This window comes from Sceloporus occidentalis, unplaced genomic scaffold, assembly GCF_023333645.1.
Source record: "Sceloporus occidentalis isolate IW3139 unplaced genomic scaffold, rSceOcc1.0.p SCAF_4, whole genome shotgun sequence".
Lineage (NCBI taxonomy): Eukaryota > Metazoa > Chordata > Lepidosauria > Squamata > Phrynosomatidae > Sceloporus > Sceloporus occidentalis.
In genome coordinates, this window is record NW_028316984.1 from 49,914,040 (window position 1) to 49,930,178 (window position 16,139).

General features: G+C 39.7%; 1 protein-coding gene across 12 annotated transcripts in view; it reads right to left on the reverse strand.

Annotated features, from left to right (window-relative positions):
* FMNL2 (formin like 2) overlaps nucleotides 1–16,139 on the reverse strand; it is a 267,683-nt gene that overhangs the window by 72,050 nt on the left and 179,494 nt on the right. For 10 of the 12 annotated variants that reach the window (XM_089520017.1, XM_089520020.1, XM_089520011.1 and 7 more), the window contains exons 7-9: nucleotides 4,211–4,319; nucleotides 2,545–2,621; nucleotides 2,036–2,129 (exon numbers count right to left, since the gene is read on the reverse strand). In XM_089520017.1, coding sequence (XP_089376143.1) covers nucleotides 2,036–2,129; nucleotides 2,545–2,621; nucleotides 4,211–4,319 — 280 coding nt within the window. Of the gene's footprint in view, nucleotides 1–2,035; nucleotides 2,130–2,544; nucleotides 2,622–4,210; nucleotides 4,320–14,832; nucleotides 14,953–16,139 lie in introns of all 12 variants that reach the window. The other 2 variants (XM_089520010.1, XM_089520009.1) reach the window with 1 other exon arrangement.

The window sequence follows — 16,139 nt, forward strand, 5'->3', positions numbered from 1 at the left end:
GTCTGTCTGGTTTCCTGTCCCATTTAGCAAGTCATAAATAAAAAGCTAACAGGCCTTTCTATATCAGTTTTTAGAAATGGAAAAGGATCCTTCCTTTGACACACAGCGGCCAGACAATATTGGGACAGTAATGGACTTAATTTATTAAAGCTGGGATGTGAGAGATAGTTTTGATAATATACAATCGAGGGTAAGGCTACTCTTCTTGAGGACACTTAACTTGCTTCGGAGCTCTTCCAAGCCAACAGTTTACAATATAAGACATGCAAAGTTGATGCTAACCTATTACGGAAGATCCAAACACTTTTTCCCCATAAGATCTTGCTGAATGAAATATTACATTTTCTCAGGATTTAACTTTTCAGCCTGTTCCAGCTGTTCCTTCAATTGTGATCTTCTGTTGCTACTGAGAGCAACATGGTCAAAAAATATGTCATGAATACAGCCTATGATGTAATCTATAAGTAGTAACAATATATTTCCCATGTCTGTCGATTTGTACAGACACATGCAAACAAAAACATTATTACAGTATCTATTCTCTGTATAGCAAGCCCCCTAAATATTGTTAGATTCCTCCTCTCATCACCCCCAAACACAGATCAAGTTGGCTGAGAGGAATGGGAGTAGTACTTCAATCTCAGTGAGAAGGAAATAGGTTTTCCACTCACTCACTCATCGCTGCTATAGGGGATGGTAGTTTTCTCATACACAGAAAGAGAGAGCAACAGAGAGAGAAACATAGAGAGAAACAATCCATAGTCCATGATTCAAATGCACCCTCAAAAGCTGAAGCACTTTAGTCTTCATCCTAAATAAGCATTCTGACAGGACCTGCCAAAGGGCATCTCCTTAGGCAGAAAACCCCAGCTGACTACTCACACCTCAGGGAAAATCCTGGACTGAGTATGGTGTATGAGCAAAGTCTGGCATGCACATGGGTGGGGGGTGGGGGAGTTATTTTTAGATGGTCTTCTAACAAATCATCTTAAACCTGGCTCTGGTTCTAATTCAGAGGTAAGAAAAGTAAGCAGAGTAAGCAAAGTATGTGCAAGCAGCCCCCAAAGCTATTTTGGAAATCCCCAAATCCCACCCTTATTACTGCAGAGGGAAAACATCCTTTAAAAAAGTAAAAAATCCCCCCCCCCCCCCCCATTCCCTAGTAAGTTCTGATTTTTGGTTTGTTTTCTGGTTGGTTGATTTTGGTTATTTGTTTAGTCTCTCCAGACTGAAAACAGTTACGAGGGTAATTCTGCACCCAGATTCAGGATGAAATGAAGCCAACTGGAGTGACACATATGACAGGCAACCCTCCACATTTGCAGCTTTGACTTTTGCAGATTTGATTATACAAAGATTTGATTAATATGTTCTTTCTTGGAATCTCTATGTCCTCCACAGTGACTCTGCTGGAAGTTGACCATAGAGTCAAACTGGAAGACCTAGATTCCCATAGAAAACACTTCTCTGGGCATTTGTAGGTCCTCCAGTATGATTTTATAGTCAACGTCTGGAAGATGTGGACTACAGAGTTGTGCTGGATGTGATCTCTCAGGTTAAAAAGATATTTGAATTTTCCACTTTCACGGGAGTCCTACACCTCAACCTGCAGCAAACACAGAAGTCCCATTTTACAGTATACGGATATCAATGCAAGGCCAGCCCTACTATTAGGTAAGGTGTGATAGCTACCTCAGGTGTTGTGAAAGGGCAACACACTGTGAATGATTATTTTTATTGTTACTGTTAGGGGTGGGTAGATGTGCTTGTTCGTATTTCTGTTTCCTGTAACAAAATAACTTGGCTCACTCTTGGTAGTAGATAATACCTTGACTTATATGAAAAGGAGTGTCATTTTCCTGCTCTAACCCATGTAGTAAAAGGTCTTGGGCAAGTCCTGCATTAAGGTGTCTATGAACAAGCTAGATGACTCTCAGGCTCATGAAATAAAGATTAGCCCTCAAGCTTCCACTGACCTTCTGAAACAAAGCTGTTCAAGGCATATGCTGTTTTCTGATTAAGCAGAGTAACCTACCTCTTTAAAATTATCAAAGGCAGATAAAATGATTTCATGTCCTCCTCTCACGAGACAAACTGCTGCCAACAGTTCCAAGACCAGAGCCTTTGTTCTGCATGAAGAAAAGGGAAGAGAAATCAATTAGAACAACATGATGACTCAGTTTTTGCAAGATGGATATGATGACATCTGAAAATAATATTTTTTTAATGTTAAGCTTCCAAAGGCTGACCCTGCCAAGAGCTTCAAGCAAGATCTGGCAAGCGCTTGATTCCTCCTTGAAGACCCAATCATGTAAACTTTCCCTATTTTTTAAAACTAATGTGTAGATTGTAGTATATCAGTATAAAACTATTTCTCGAGTCTACCAAAATGATCACAAATTTAGATTAAAGCTAACCACAGGAAAAAAGAATAAGTTCATCAAAGACTGTGTGCATGTAAATGATGGGTTGCTTGCAGAGCAGCTTTGATAAAGGGGAAAAATCATCTCCACAGAAGAAGTTATAAGACAGAAGAGGTTTTACCTGGGATTCTTGTTGTTCAGGCTTAGTGCAATTTCATTAACAGCATGGGGGTGCGACATGACCATATTGAATCCGTACTAAAGTAGAAATTGGAAATGAAGTTCAGCATTTGAAATGTATTTTTATGTTTTTAAAGTGTATAAAATTGATAAATTTGGGCAATCTCACCCAGATTTGCTACTGAATATACTTTGAAACTATCCATTATTGGAGAAAATCTTGGATTTCGAGCAAGTGCTTCTTATACATAAACACAATCACACTTTACATTAGCTGTTCCCTTGTCCAATAAAAGACTGACCTGTGTGATCAATATATACTCAAGCCTTTGACCACACCTAGAATTCTACAAAACTTCTCCCCAAAACACCAAACCAGTTGACACTGTAGCTAAACCATATATTCAAACCAGTCATAGCAATGTTTTCCCTTGAATACAAACATTCTTGATGGGGGGGGGGGGGGGGGAATCTCGTATTCAATGTCTCTATCCATCCCCTTTCTTGTTTTCTTCTACTTTAATCCTCTCCACAATTATTGCATATAAATTATAAATCAAAGAATCAAAACCCTTCTCTAAAGTAGGGCATTTCCCATCTTACTGTATATACTCATATATAAGTCTAGAAATTTTGGTCAAAAAAGTGGCCCCAAAAGCCTGAGTTGACTTATCCACGGGTCAATGTAAGTACTGTACTTTAAATTATAAAAATGAACCATGACTGGTGAAAGACAAAAGTGTAATCTGTCCTGGAAGCCCTGACCCTCCCCCCTCTACTCTCTTATCCATCCAGTCTTTAGGGTGGGCATGAACAGTTATGCCTGCAGGAATTTTTTACTTTGTCATTGTTTTTCTTAGCTTCATCCTTTACATCCTTCATTACATGCCCCTAAGTCTTACCCTTGACTTATCCATGGGTCATATCAAAATCTATAATTTTGGCCTCAAAACCTGTCCTCGACTTATACATGAGGTCTACTTATAATCGAGTATATACGGTAATTTTTTGAGGATTTTTGTTACAGTCCATGCAATCTACAGCAATCAAGCTGCTACTCCCAACTAGGGAAGACCCACTGAATCAACGGAAATTTAGTAGGGCAACATTTGTGTAAGTGCCATTACTGTAACTAAGATACTACATAGTAGGGAGTAAGAACTGGATTTAGAACATTGTAATCAAAAGTACTTCCCTAATTTTTTTCCTCCGCATTCTATAACATACTTAAATAGCCATCAAGGATACACTTTATATTTCAAAAAAATTAAGATTCACTCTCCTACTGCTATTACAAAAGATCACCATTTTAGTTTTCCTTGTTCATCCATAACAGTTACTGTCAAATAGTGAGACTATAATAGGGACAAACAGTTCTGGTGGACATCTCAATCTCCTCTGTACCATCAAGAATGTGTCCTGGTTGGGTTTATTCAGTCTCAAGCATAATATGCACAACCACCATTTCCTGCCCCAAATATTTTTGTTCTGGTGCTTTTAAATAATATTTCATGTCCAGATGATTCAGTCATCTCCAGTTTTCTTTCTTTCTTTCTTTCTTTCTTTCTTTCTTTTTTTAGAAAGCTTGGACAGTTAATCCATTGAGCAAAATTTTGCAATCCCTCCCCATGGAAAAAATTATCAGGTCAAATAACTGAAATAGATACCTGGTAATTCATGATGGCACGCAAACACATGATGCAGACGTGAACATCATCCTTTTTACTCACTAATCTTGAATTTTTAAGTGTTCTCCTGCTTGGTAAAGTGTTATACCTGCAAAGGAAAGAATGATTATCCCATGAGCTCTTAGTATTAAAAACTTCAGTGACCTGTTTTTTCCCCCTCCTCTGCAATCACCTGTAAAGATATGCAAGAAGCTTCATTATTGATTCTGAATAACAGCAGCAACATCACAACAATAACAGCCACAACCACAGGTAATAGTAGCAGCAGCCACCAATCTTCTATAAGCATTTCAATCGCTAAAAATGGCATAATTTAATGTTATTATAAACACATTAACAAAGTAAATTTCCTGTGAAATGGCATCTCTATGGACTGGACAATACATTATATAATATATTTAGATACCATAGGATTATGTTATTTAGCCATATGAGAAATTCTAAAGGCATCACACCGTGAGTCAGGCACAGAAAGTGCTGGTATATATGAATTCCTTATGTATCCTCTTTCTACCTGCTGCCTTTTCAAAGGTATAGTATGACAGATAACACTACGAAAACAGACTTCTCTGCAGGCACAAGTGAAACCAGTAAGCCTAACAGCTGTTTACACTGTACTTACAACAAGGTACCCATCAGATCTTGGCACTCCATCAATGTCCAGAGTAATCAGCTAGCCACAACTGTGCTACTTAGGCCCTAGGAAATCTACACATTCCTCCAGAATAAGTTCTTCCCAAGTGTCACTCATCTTAACACTACATACAGTGTGAAAATCAAAGAAAATGTGTCACCACTCTCTGAAGTATCATATTTCATATCTTCCACCATACAGCTGACCTGCATAAGCATAGCACTGATTTCAAGCTAAATATTTTCAATTATCTCAGTTGTAATTTGAGATCAGACTTATGGTCACAGTAAAATCCCACAGTGAAATCTTCCTTACACCACACAATTTCAAACTGAAGTTATGGGATCTCATATTGAAATTGTACCCTATAAGTAAAAAAGGGAAATGGTTAGATAATTTTTCTTGCCCTCCTCTGTGTGAAATAGTTCACATTGACATGTATCTCCAGACACAAATATTTTGCATTAGAGCAAATCAAATTCTTTATCAAAAAATATAAATTCTGTACTATGCAGAGATTAAACAGGGATGATCTTATTTTGCACAATTTTATCAGGCATTTTGTACAACATATTCTGGTTTTGTGCATGCAGAACAACACAGAAACATCACTTGCATCAACTTGGTATCGTATTCATGAGTCCCCTTCAATTTCTGTTTTTTTGCTCATCCGTGATGAAACACTGATTGTTACAGCCTTAGGGGCCAGAAGCTTAATATTTAAAAATAGCAAAGTAAAGTTTTTATACAGGGAAATTCTTGGTAAGGTAATTTTGTACCCATCCACAGAGTCTTCACAGGATAGCTACATGTCACAGAGTCAAACCTATCAAGAGCCTCTCTGTCCTGCCCCTTCTCTTGTATTCCTTAACAGTCTGAGCCAGAAAAACTCTTGGAGACTACGATAGGTCTGCTTTCTGGGGAGAATTAGAGATCCTTCCCTCCAAACATCCTTCTGAATTAATGACTTCTCTTAGAGAATACATCACATGAATTCCCCATCGTGGCTACCACAGCTGCCCTACAATTTTATGGATCCAGTCAGACTTCTTCCAAAGGTCTTCCATTTGCTTGATTATATAATATCCATGGAAAATTAGGCAAGTTATGAGAACACTACACTTAAGAAAGATGTCGAACAAAATTCAAATGCAGTATAGCTCATTATTCCACATATATCAGGAAAATATATTTTTATTAACATGCTTTATTTTCAATATAATTTTCATATGTAGATATAAATACTCATAATTAAGTGTTTTTAAATAGCCTGGTACTTCTTACAGCCAAATAAAACAACCTAGCACTTTTAAACCTAGCCAAATAAAAGCAAATTATTCTAAAATTGTTTTAGCTGTTATTTTTAATGACCACTTTACAACATCAACTGATGCAATTTAGCCAAGCAGGAAGTAAGTCTTATTGAAGCATATGAGGCCAAAATATATTGGCCTGGATAAAAAAATATCATTATGCCTACATTTAAAATGAACCCTTTACTTACTAGTATAAGTAAGCATAACAGGCTAAATATAAAGGTGTAAATCTAGAACTGTAAATATAAAAGAAACCAAACTCAGTGTTACTACTTTTCATATTAATGCAAAGAATGTCTCCATTTGCTTTGAACTTTGCAGTCCTGCCAACTCTTTTGGGCAGTTACCGTTATTGCTGAAATCAGTATGACAGCATCATCACACCTCTGGACTCATTATATATTCTCCTAAATATGCTTTCCAATCCAAAAATGCTGCTGTAACAGATGAGCATATCAAAATGCCCTTCATTTAGAAGAGAACCTAAAACCTAGAAAAACTCATTTAGGAACACATCTGCATCACTGTTCACTGTCTGCCACAGAAATGCAACACTTTTCCAGCACTTTCACAGCAAGGGATTCCCGATCGTCTTCATACCTGATCTCAGTTTCTAATGGCAATCCCTAATTATCAAGATGCTATATGTCATCTATGACTTAAATCTATGATAAATTGAAATTGCAAGCAACTGATCTCTCCCTTTGGCACAGAATCACCACATCTGAATTCTTTCTATTGAACATAAATTGTGAGATGGAAGATCCCTCTGTACATTCACGAGAACACATACCTGAGATATACTGAAAGTTGATATACCATATTATGCTGTGTAACAAGGCCTCGAAGAAATCACTTCCTTACTACTCACGCAGAGCACAGCATCATAATATTAAAAGAAATACACTATGTCAGCTCTAATGTTAACCATATGTGTTACTTTATGTAGTAGTGTGGGAAAGCTATTTCAAAAACCAGGTATATCAAAAACTGAATATTGAACTATTAGTTTTTATTAACTGACCTATTCTTCTATATACTGCATGAAGTGGAACCAGGGATTAGTTTTAACTTAAAAGTTAGGACTCAGCAGTACAGTGTCCAAACAGCATTTAGATGCAATCATACCTCTATGTACTGAGTTTTACACACAGGCAAATGAGTATGGTGGAGCAGAATGAATGTTGGACTACAACTCTGAAGATCACCATTCAATTTCCTACTCAAGCATAAAAACTGACTGGGTGACCCTGGATAAGTCACACGCTTTCAGCCTCAGAGGACGGCGACTGAACCCCTCTGAAGAAACATGACAGGAGAACCCTAGGATAGGTCTGCTTTAAAGTTACAGTAAGTCAAAAATGACTTGGAGGCAAACAACAACAATAAGACATCCCCAAGCTTAACTGAGACTAAGGCCATAATTCTATAACATATACTTAGCTATGTAACTACCATAGGAAATTAGCACATTGGCTTTAAAGCACCTTATCCCCAATGGATGAAGGCACATTTAATTTTCAAAATGGGTGTTATCACATTCAGCCGTGGCCAGGTGAATGTAACCCGTATACAGCCCGGAAGCTTAACGGGCTTATCCTGTGGCCTTTCAAAAACGGGAAAATCCCATTCTTGAAAAGCCACTGGATAAGCCTGGCTGGCATCCGTGCTGTACAGGTTGCATTCATTCAGCCATGGCTGAATGCTATAACACCTGTTTTGAAAATTAAACATGCCTTTATTCCATCAGATATAAGGCACTTTAAAACCAATGCACTAATCTCTATACTTACATAGCTAAGTAGCATTTCCCATCCCTCCCCCTCCCCCTCAATTCCTGCTTATCAGGCAGCAGCTGCTGTGGATGACAGGGGCCTGTTCTCCTTTCAGTTGGGAATCAGCAAACTGCCATTATCACCCATTCTTGAAATAGAGAGTAGCAACCCAAAATTATGAGAAAGTGCCCAAAATAAGGTAACTCTACATCTATCTTTGGACAACTTCCCATTGCAGGAACCTCCTACATCATCTCACACTGGCTAGGAGTACCAAACTGGCCAGAGAGGCTTTGGAGAAAGACAAATGTCTGCAGGGAGAGAAGGAAACAGGAAAGTTTCTTTCTATGAACTTCCTTAAGTACACCAAGTGAAATTCCTTGAATGTTAGTGGTTGATCAGGTTGACAAACAAGTGTGCATTGTTTTCCCCACTTTGTTGGAAAAAATCCACAATGCAAAAGAAAACATTAAAAGGAGACTGGAAAATGACTTTTTCCTCTTAAGTTAAAAAAATATTATTCTTCCTTATGTCAAATAGGTTGAAGCTCAAATGTCATGTATTGGTGATGGGTTTATCACATGGATATATATGCATTTATCTGTTTAATGGGCAAAAGGAATAAGAGTTACAATATGCATCTACATCCACAACATCCCCTCTGCTCTGCATTTTATAATGTAGAGGCAGAAAACATTATCAGGCGGGATGACCGCCTGTTAAAGTAGGAGAGAGTGAAATCCTGTCCCATCCTTTCAACTGCTTTCTTTCTATTATTTGCTACCATATGTTTGTTAGGGCAAAGAAAGCTCTTAAATGTGTTATCAATTTTTATTTTGCTCTTGCTAGAGATCAAAGATGACAACTCTCATAGTATGTTTATTCTAATAATTAATATCATATGTGTTCTCTTCTGCCCCATCCACTTCCCTTTTCTTTCTCTCCTTCAAAAACAAGCAATAAAAAAAACTGGTCTTTTCAGCTATAAAAAGCTTTAAAAAAAAAAGAGAGAGACCATGTGTATATTCCTATAACTCTGAAATCCTTATCTCCCAAGTATGAGATGCAGAGTGCCCAGTTCATATCTTACCATGGTTATGAATTTGCTGCTTATTTGTTTTATTAAATGCCAATGATGGCAACCTTTTTATAGACCTAGTGCCCAAACTCAAAAGGTGTTCCCACAACGGGTGTTACCTGGTGCCGGGGGGGGGGGACCTCCAATGGGTGAGACTTCCACCTTCTGGGAATGAGACCTCCCTGGAGACAGCTGATGGTCCAGGAGGGCAAAGGGGAGAAGAGGAAACAGGCATGCACCTGTTCCTCCTCTTCCCCCCACCCTCCCAGGTTGTCAGCTGCCTACCTCTTCTCCCTCACAACCCTCCCATGCCTTTTGCTGTCTCTGAGGAGGAAGCTGAAGGCTTGGGAGGGCAGGAGGAAGAGGAGGAACAGACACACACCTGTTTCTCCTTTTCCCCACCCTCCCAGGCCTTCAGCTGTCTCTGGAGAGGCAGCTAAAGGTATGGGAGGGTTGGGGAAGAGGAGGAACAAGCACACACTTGTTCCTACTCTTCCCCCACCCTCCTGTCTCTCCGCATGCCCACAGAAATGGCTTCACGTGCCAGAGAGGACATGCGTGGCATAGGTTCACTACTACAGTTATATACCTTCTTTACAAAAATAGCTGATAATAATAATAATTTAAAAACCTTACAATAAAATTATTTTTTAAAAAAAATTGTTGCTGTTGTGTGCCATCATGTCATTTCCAACTTATGGCGATCCTAAGACAATTACAATAGTTAGTATTTATTTCCCTTACAGCTGCCATAAGGGTCACCATTAGGACTGAGTGCAAGTAGACATTTGGGAAGAAATGATCTCTTTGCACATACAGCCCAGTTCCGTCTTCCCTTTCTCCAGGCAGCTGTGCAAAAAATCATGCAGAGTAACCTGACAATCTTTTAACCTGATTGCTAAATTACACACCTATATGTCTACATGGACGCTTTCCACTGTGCAATACTCAACAGGTCATTCTGCAGCATATTTAATATCAAGGTGGGAAATGTCAGCTTTCCAGGTGCTGATGAACTACTACTCCAATCAATCCTCAACTTTAGCCAGGCCTGCTAGGGCTAATGGGAAATGGGGTTCAGGACTACATGCTCCCCTACTCCTGCTGTAAAAGATCTCTTGCCAGAGATGAGACAACACGGCTGTGTATGGAAGGCCTTCTTACATGATAACTATTATGATAACAAATGGAAGTAATACACAGTAAATATACCAGTGCTCCATAAAGTAATAGAACAAAAGGTCTTTCATATATTGGAAACAAAGGTTTGCTGGTGAGGGGACAATGTGTGGCTTATTAAGTTATGGACATTATTAAAGGAAGAGCTGCTTCTCTGACACTTGTGCAAAACAAGTTTCTACAGAGCAACCATGGCAGCAATCTATATAACACACAGTGGAAGCACCACATTTTCTCTAGCTTATAATACTGTCAAATTCTATAGCTGTTGAGTCTGCTGGGACTTACTCCTAATAACATGTGTACCATTTTCAAAATCAACCCTAATACCTTCATGGGAAAAGGGTTTACAGCAATGCAACCCTACCTGGTAATTATCCTTCAAACCTGTTATTTACCTATTCTCTCATCATAATGATTTAATATAATGTATTTTTACATTTTAATAGAACACTTCATAGCAGGGGCATCACTGGGGAGTGGGTTGGGCTGTACTAGATGATACCTTAAGGAGATGTGTGACACCACTGCTCCCCAAACATCTGCCTTTGCACTGTGAAGTTTGCCTGGATCTCTTTAAAATGCTGAAGAGTGGTGTGAGTGAGGCAGGGCTCAGTTGGAGGAGAAAGGAGAGGCCCCAGGATTTTTAAAAAATTAAAATTCTTTTAAATTTTTATTTAAAAACATCACATCTTACACAATTTTCACTTTAACCACATGAAACTATGTACATGTAGATTTTAGGCTGTGTATATGCTACTGTAATTTAAAGGTATAAATTTAATTTTGCTAGTTGTTTCGTGTCACAACTATTACCATTGTATTCAGTGATACATTCAGTGATATATGAGAATTACAATTTATGAGTAACATTAGTATAAAATGTTACTAAGTATTCTGTATGGTGTGGTATGGGAGGAGGTCAAGGTGGCGGGGGGAGGTGACACCAATCCTAATGATGCCACTGCTTGAACCATTTTGAGCCTAGTACTGCTCTTTTGAAGAATGATGGCATACTGCCTTGAAGGAATGAGAAATTATTAGACCAGGTAGTACAAAAGCATCTTTTTTTTTTAAAAAAAAGTGCAATTTCTTTTCCATATCTCATAAAATGCAAGGGGTTTCAGGGAACAATTTAATCTTAGAGTTCACTCCTCCCTTCTGTCTGTTAAATCACTTCACCCACAAGGCCTGTTATACTCGAAAAGCAACTGAGTCAGGTTTTGCTACTGCAAGAAAAAGAAATAAAAATCAGCATAACATTGAGTCTAAAAGTATTATAGTACAGCAATGTACACCTAAGTGTAAACATGTTAGATTATAATGCTAAAATACTTCTGGGATTTTTGGTGGTAGGTATATGTTTTCCACCTGTTCACACAGGGTTAGTGATACAGTCTTCACCATACGAGTGACATTTGTGTGTGTTGTCATGATGTCACACTGCAAAGAGTCCTTGACAATTGGGATTTTTAAATGAAAGCATTCTAGGGTACATAGTTTGGGGAGGCCCCAGAGCTCTCTGGCAGGGAATTCTAAATCTCCATTTCTAAACTGCAAATCCTAGGATTCCATAGGATGTTGCCATGCCAGTTAAAATGGAATATAGTACTATAACAGTGTAGTGTGATAAGGTTATGTCTTATGCATGCTTACAACAAACAAACTACACTGTATTCAGCAGGACGTACTTCCTTTTATTACATAACAGAACAATTCTAAGTGAGATGGAGGGGTAAAGTTACAGAATGCTTGCCATGTCCAGAGCTTGCAGGGTGACTTTGCTGGGCTTTTTAACCCAATTATTATTTTCAATTTTCCACCTCTGAAATACTGAGAGATATGAGTGTGGAATGACCTACACAAGCTCCAAGCTGACATAGCTGAGGAGCCCAATCCTGGAACCTCTTTTGGGGAGCAGAGATGCTTTTGGACCCAACCCCACCTTTGCAGTATGGAACTTTTGTGATTAAGAATGAGCCATATGTGGCCCTTCAGTAGGGTTCCCAGGTCATGAGCATCCCAGGCCCAGAGATTTCATGGCCAGTTTAGAGACAGTGTCTGGTGATGTCACTGGGGGGGGGCTTGTGATGTCATTAAGCATGATCAACTCCAATTGTTCAGAGCACATCATTCAAACAAAATACACAAGTCAACAGATAAGACAACGTAGGCAAAGAAGGGGGTGAGGCCTCGAGTGTCTACAGTAGCCACTCCACAGTCGCTTGCAACAACTGGGACCAGGAATACACAGTTGTTAAATATATATTTTTGAGAGTAGTGCTCTTGCCCTTTAGTTACCTCCTTTTCCTGAGGCCCAGAAAAGAGGGGATGAGGCCCTGATATTTGAGAATTGTACCTTTCAAAGATAAATGGATTGCAACTGCCATCTGCCAACCTGAGAGGAAGTAGACTCTGGTCTCCATAACTCCCATCCGCTGGCCTGAGAGGGAGTTCACCAGGCAGGTCCAGCTCCATCAGGGCTAGCCTGGAAGAAGGAAGAGCCCCCCCTTCCAATCCATCTGCCTTGGTCCAGGCCTCAGAGGGAGAGAAGAACCACTGGACCTCATCCCCTTTCCCTCCACCATCCCCTTCTCCTTTTGTTTCGTGTCTTTTAGATTGTAAGCCTGAGGGCAGGGAACTGTCTGATTAAAAATAATAATTGTAAGCCGCCCTGAGAGCCATTAGGGCCAAAGGGCGGGATATAAATACCTAAATAAATAAATAAACTCCAATGAGCCTTTCTCAACACAGCCAGTGGTGAGGGATCATGAAGCACTGTTCAACAACATCTGCAGGGGCCAAATCATCCACCCCTGAATAATGGTCATTCTAATCCCCACCAGCTAGTAAATGTGTAGTTGAGGATTGCCTTGTATGTATGTTTAGAATAGGCAATATTGTCTGAAGAGTTGCATATACATTGTCTAAACAGACACATGGAAAGGAAGATCTGCACTGATATCAGAGACCATTTAGGATTAACATATGGTACACATATGACTAGCTAGGTTTCGATCAGTGTAACAAAAACTAGTATGGCTCCAACAGAAAAAATCCTAGGCAATCTGTGACTTAGTACATATGGGTCCAAATCCTTGTTTCCCTCCCTGACAGACATGTAATTAAAAATCTCTGCTTTTTAACTAATAAGAAACATAATGGTGGGTTACAGACTGCCGAAAAGCGGCGGCCTGTACCCGCCCCTTTCCCTGGTGTATCGGGGCCTCAGTGGCCAGAACGGCAGCTGCTGAGGCCCCGATCCGCCGCTTTCCGGGCCACGGGGAAGCAGCAAAAGGCCGCTTCCCCGCAGCCTGGAAAGGGGTGTCCTTGGGGCTTGAAGCCCCAAGGACACCCCGCAGCGGCGGGGAAGAGGAGAAAGGGGGCCCCTTTCTCCTCTGCGTCGCTGGCGCAGCCGTCTGAAGGCTGCGCCCAGCGACGCAAACCAGGAAGGAGCTTCGAAACGGAGCTCCTTCCTGCTCCGCGCAAAGGGCACATTAAGCGCCCTCGCGTGGAGCGATGGCGTCACATCCGCGCCACCTCGTTTGGAGGCGGCGCATTCGTGACGCCATCATGGTGGCAGACGTGTGGAAGCACCACCCCTTCTTAACCCTAGTACGCGCTCGTCGCGTACTAATATGGCGGTGTGTAACCCGCCAATGAAGAGCTTTGGGTCAAAACAGAATCATAAAGATTACAGCAGTTGCAATAAATCTTTGAAGACTATTGCAAGCTAAACACAGTTAGAAAATAATTTGGGTTTCTACATAATGAGCTCCTGACACATTAGATGCAGTATTTTTCATATGTGCCTAAGTTCAAATGGAGGGGGGGAGGACCTCTGGACGAAATGGAAATCAGTTGTACTACATATGAAACAAATAATAAAGCAATATTCCTCATTATGGAAGGCTATTTCCCATGAAAAGAAATTACAGTACAGCCTTTCCCAAGTACTTTCTCCATTAATTTAAATGGCAGATGAGATACGGGCTTGCTTCAACAAACATATAATGTTTTTTTAAGGTCTTCTATAAAAGCTATGTTTGGGAAGGAGTGATCTACAACTGCCTTTTAATATTTTCACCAGCATGATATGCTGTAGATAAAGTGAAACTGAAAAGAAAACTAGCAATAACTCTTCAGGCAGATGCATATAAATAAATAACAAAAACCAGTGCATTGCTTACAGCAATGAGCTTGGAGGACAGGAGAAATAAAAACCTTAAAATGCCACACTTCAGCTCTATGAAAGCCCAGTAAAAACTAAAGAAGCAACAAAGTTTGTGCACTCAGTAATTTATAACTAATCACCAAAAAAAAAGACAGTGGGAGAAGGATTTTTTCTTCTCTTAGCCACCAAAAACAGAAAAAATAAGCAAACCCTGTTTTAATGTTTCCTTGAAGTCTATTCCGTAGTAAAGTAAGTACATTTCAGCACATGAAATAGAATTATAATGAGGTAACCTACACCTCAGACACTGAAGGTTCTTGTGGCTTGAACCCTTCATGTATGACATGTAGTCACTTTCATTATAATACATGGAAAGCAGTGCAGGGAGACCTGCTGCCATGTACTATTTGGCTGTTCTGGGTGTAGCTGTACACCCATGACTTACGAGTTTTTCCGGCTTGAAGCCTCCCCAGTAGAGTGTAAACTGAAGCCACTCCAGAGGCAGTTGGGTGAAAAGCAGCTCTGGCGGCGTTTGAACTGAAGTTGTTCAGGCAGACAAACCATTCTGATGGCATTTGGGAGATGGATGAGCATGGAGGAGAAAAAGACAAGGAGGCAGTAAGGAAAAGAAGAAATGGCAAAGCAGAGAAAGAAAGGAAACGCAGGTAGGGGAAGGTGTTAACATGGAAAGAGGAGGAGGTATGAAGCAAGGGTTACATGGAGACAGAGAGGAAAGGAAGAAAATTGTAAGCAATGTGTAATGTACACTGAATTTTTCATTTTGGCTACAAATCTCTTCGAAAAGGGGAGCAGGGAGAGAACCCTACAGTAATTTACATACTAAATGTATTAAAATGTGAACACAGAACTAGTGATTTATCACATCTGTTTTCTTTACCAGATCTTCACTTCCCAAAGCAGAACAGATTTCATGCAGATGTTACATCGGATTTCATGCAGATTATCAAAAATCCTATTGCAGTTAACTTGTCAAGAAAATGTTCAAATTGTCGAGCCCTCCAGATATTTCAGGCTACCCTTCTTTTATATTTTTTCTATTCACCTTCTTTTCTACTTTTTCAGAGCAAAGCTAGTCCTATCAATTTGATCATTTTCCTTTGAACTCTTCGCTTCAGTTTTATGAACGTTTTTTTACAAATTACCCATCCTCTGATGCCCACTCAACTTATGCCATCTACAAAGAATGTTCTAATAACTGACAGTCTAACAAGGAAGTTCCCAGAAAATAAGCTTCTACATTCTAAATCCTCAATTATTTTGAAATCTTTATTTTTAATGTCCACGACCAACATACAAAAAGATGAATGCACTTTTAAAAACAAGATGATATTAAGTATCAATAATCCTTTTCAGATATGCTGCCACAATTCACATATCAGCTCTCAGTTGAGTTTGTCAGGGACTTCTGCTGCCACACTCACAGTCCAGTTCATATGGAGCTGCTGTTTTGTGTAGTATTGCAACTTGAAACTAATTATATGGAGATGCTCCGGTTCCAGGGTGGGGAGGGTGGTAGATTAAAAGAGTACTGCTTCCCAATGTTCACATACTAATAATGAACACATAGATCATGTGTTAATACAATTAGTATCTCACCTGAGCCGGCCCAGTCTGGTTACAAGCATGGTAGCAGCCTGGAACTACAATAATTCTGAACCACCCTAAAGAACTGCAGTTGCCCTAAACACAGAATGAATCCATCAACTTCTGCATGAAATCCACAAGACACGT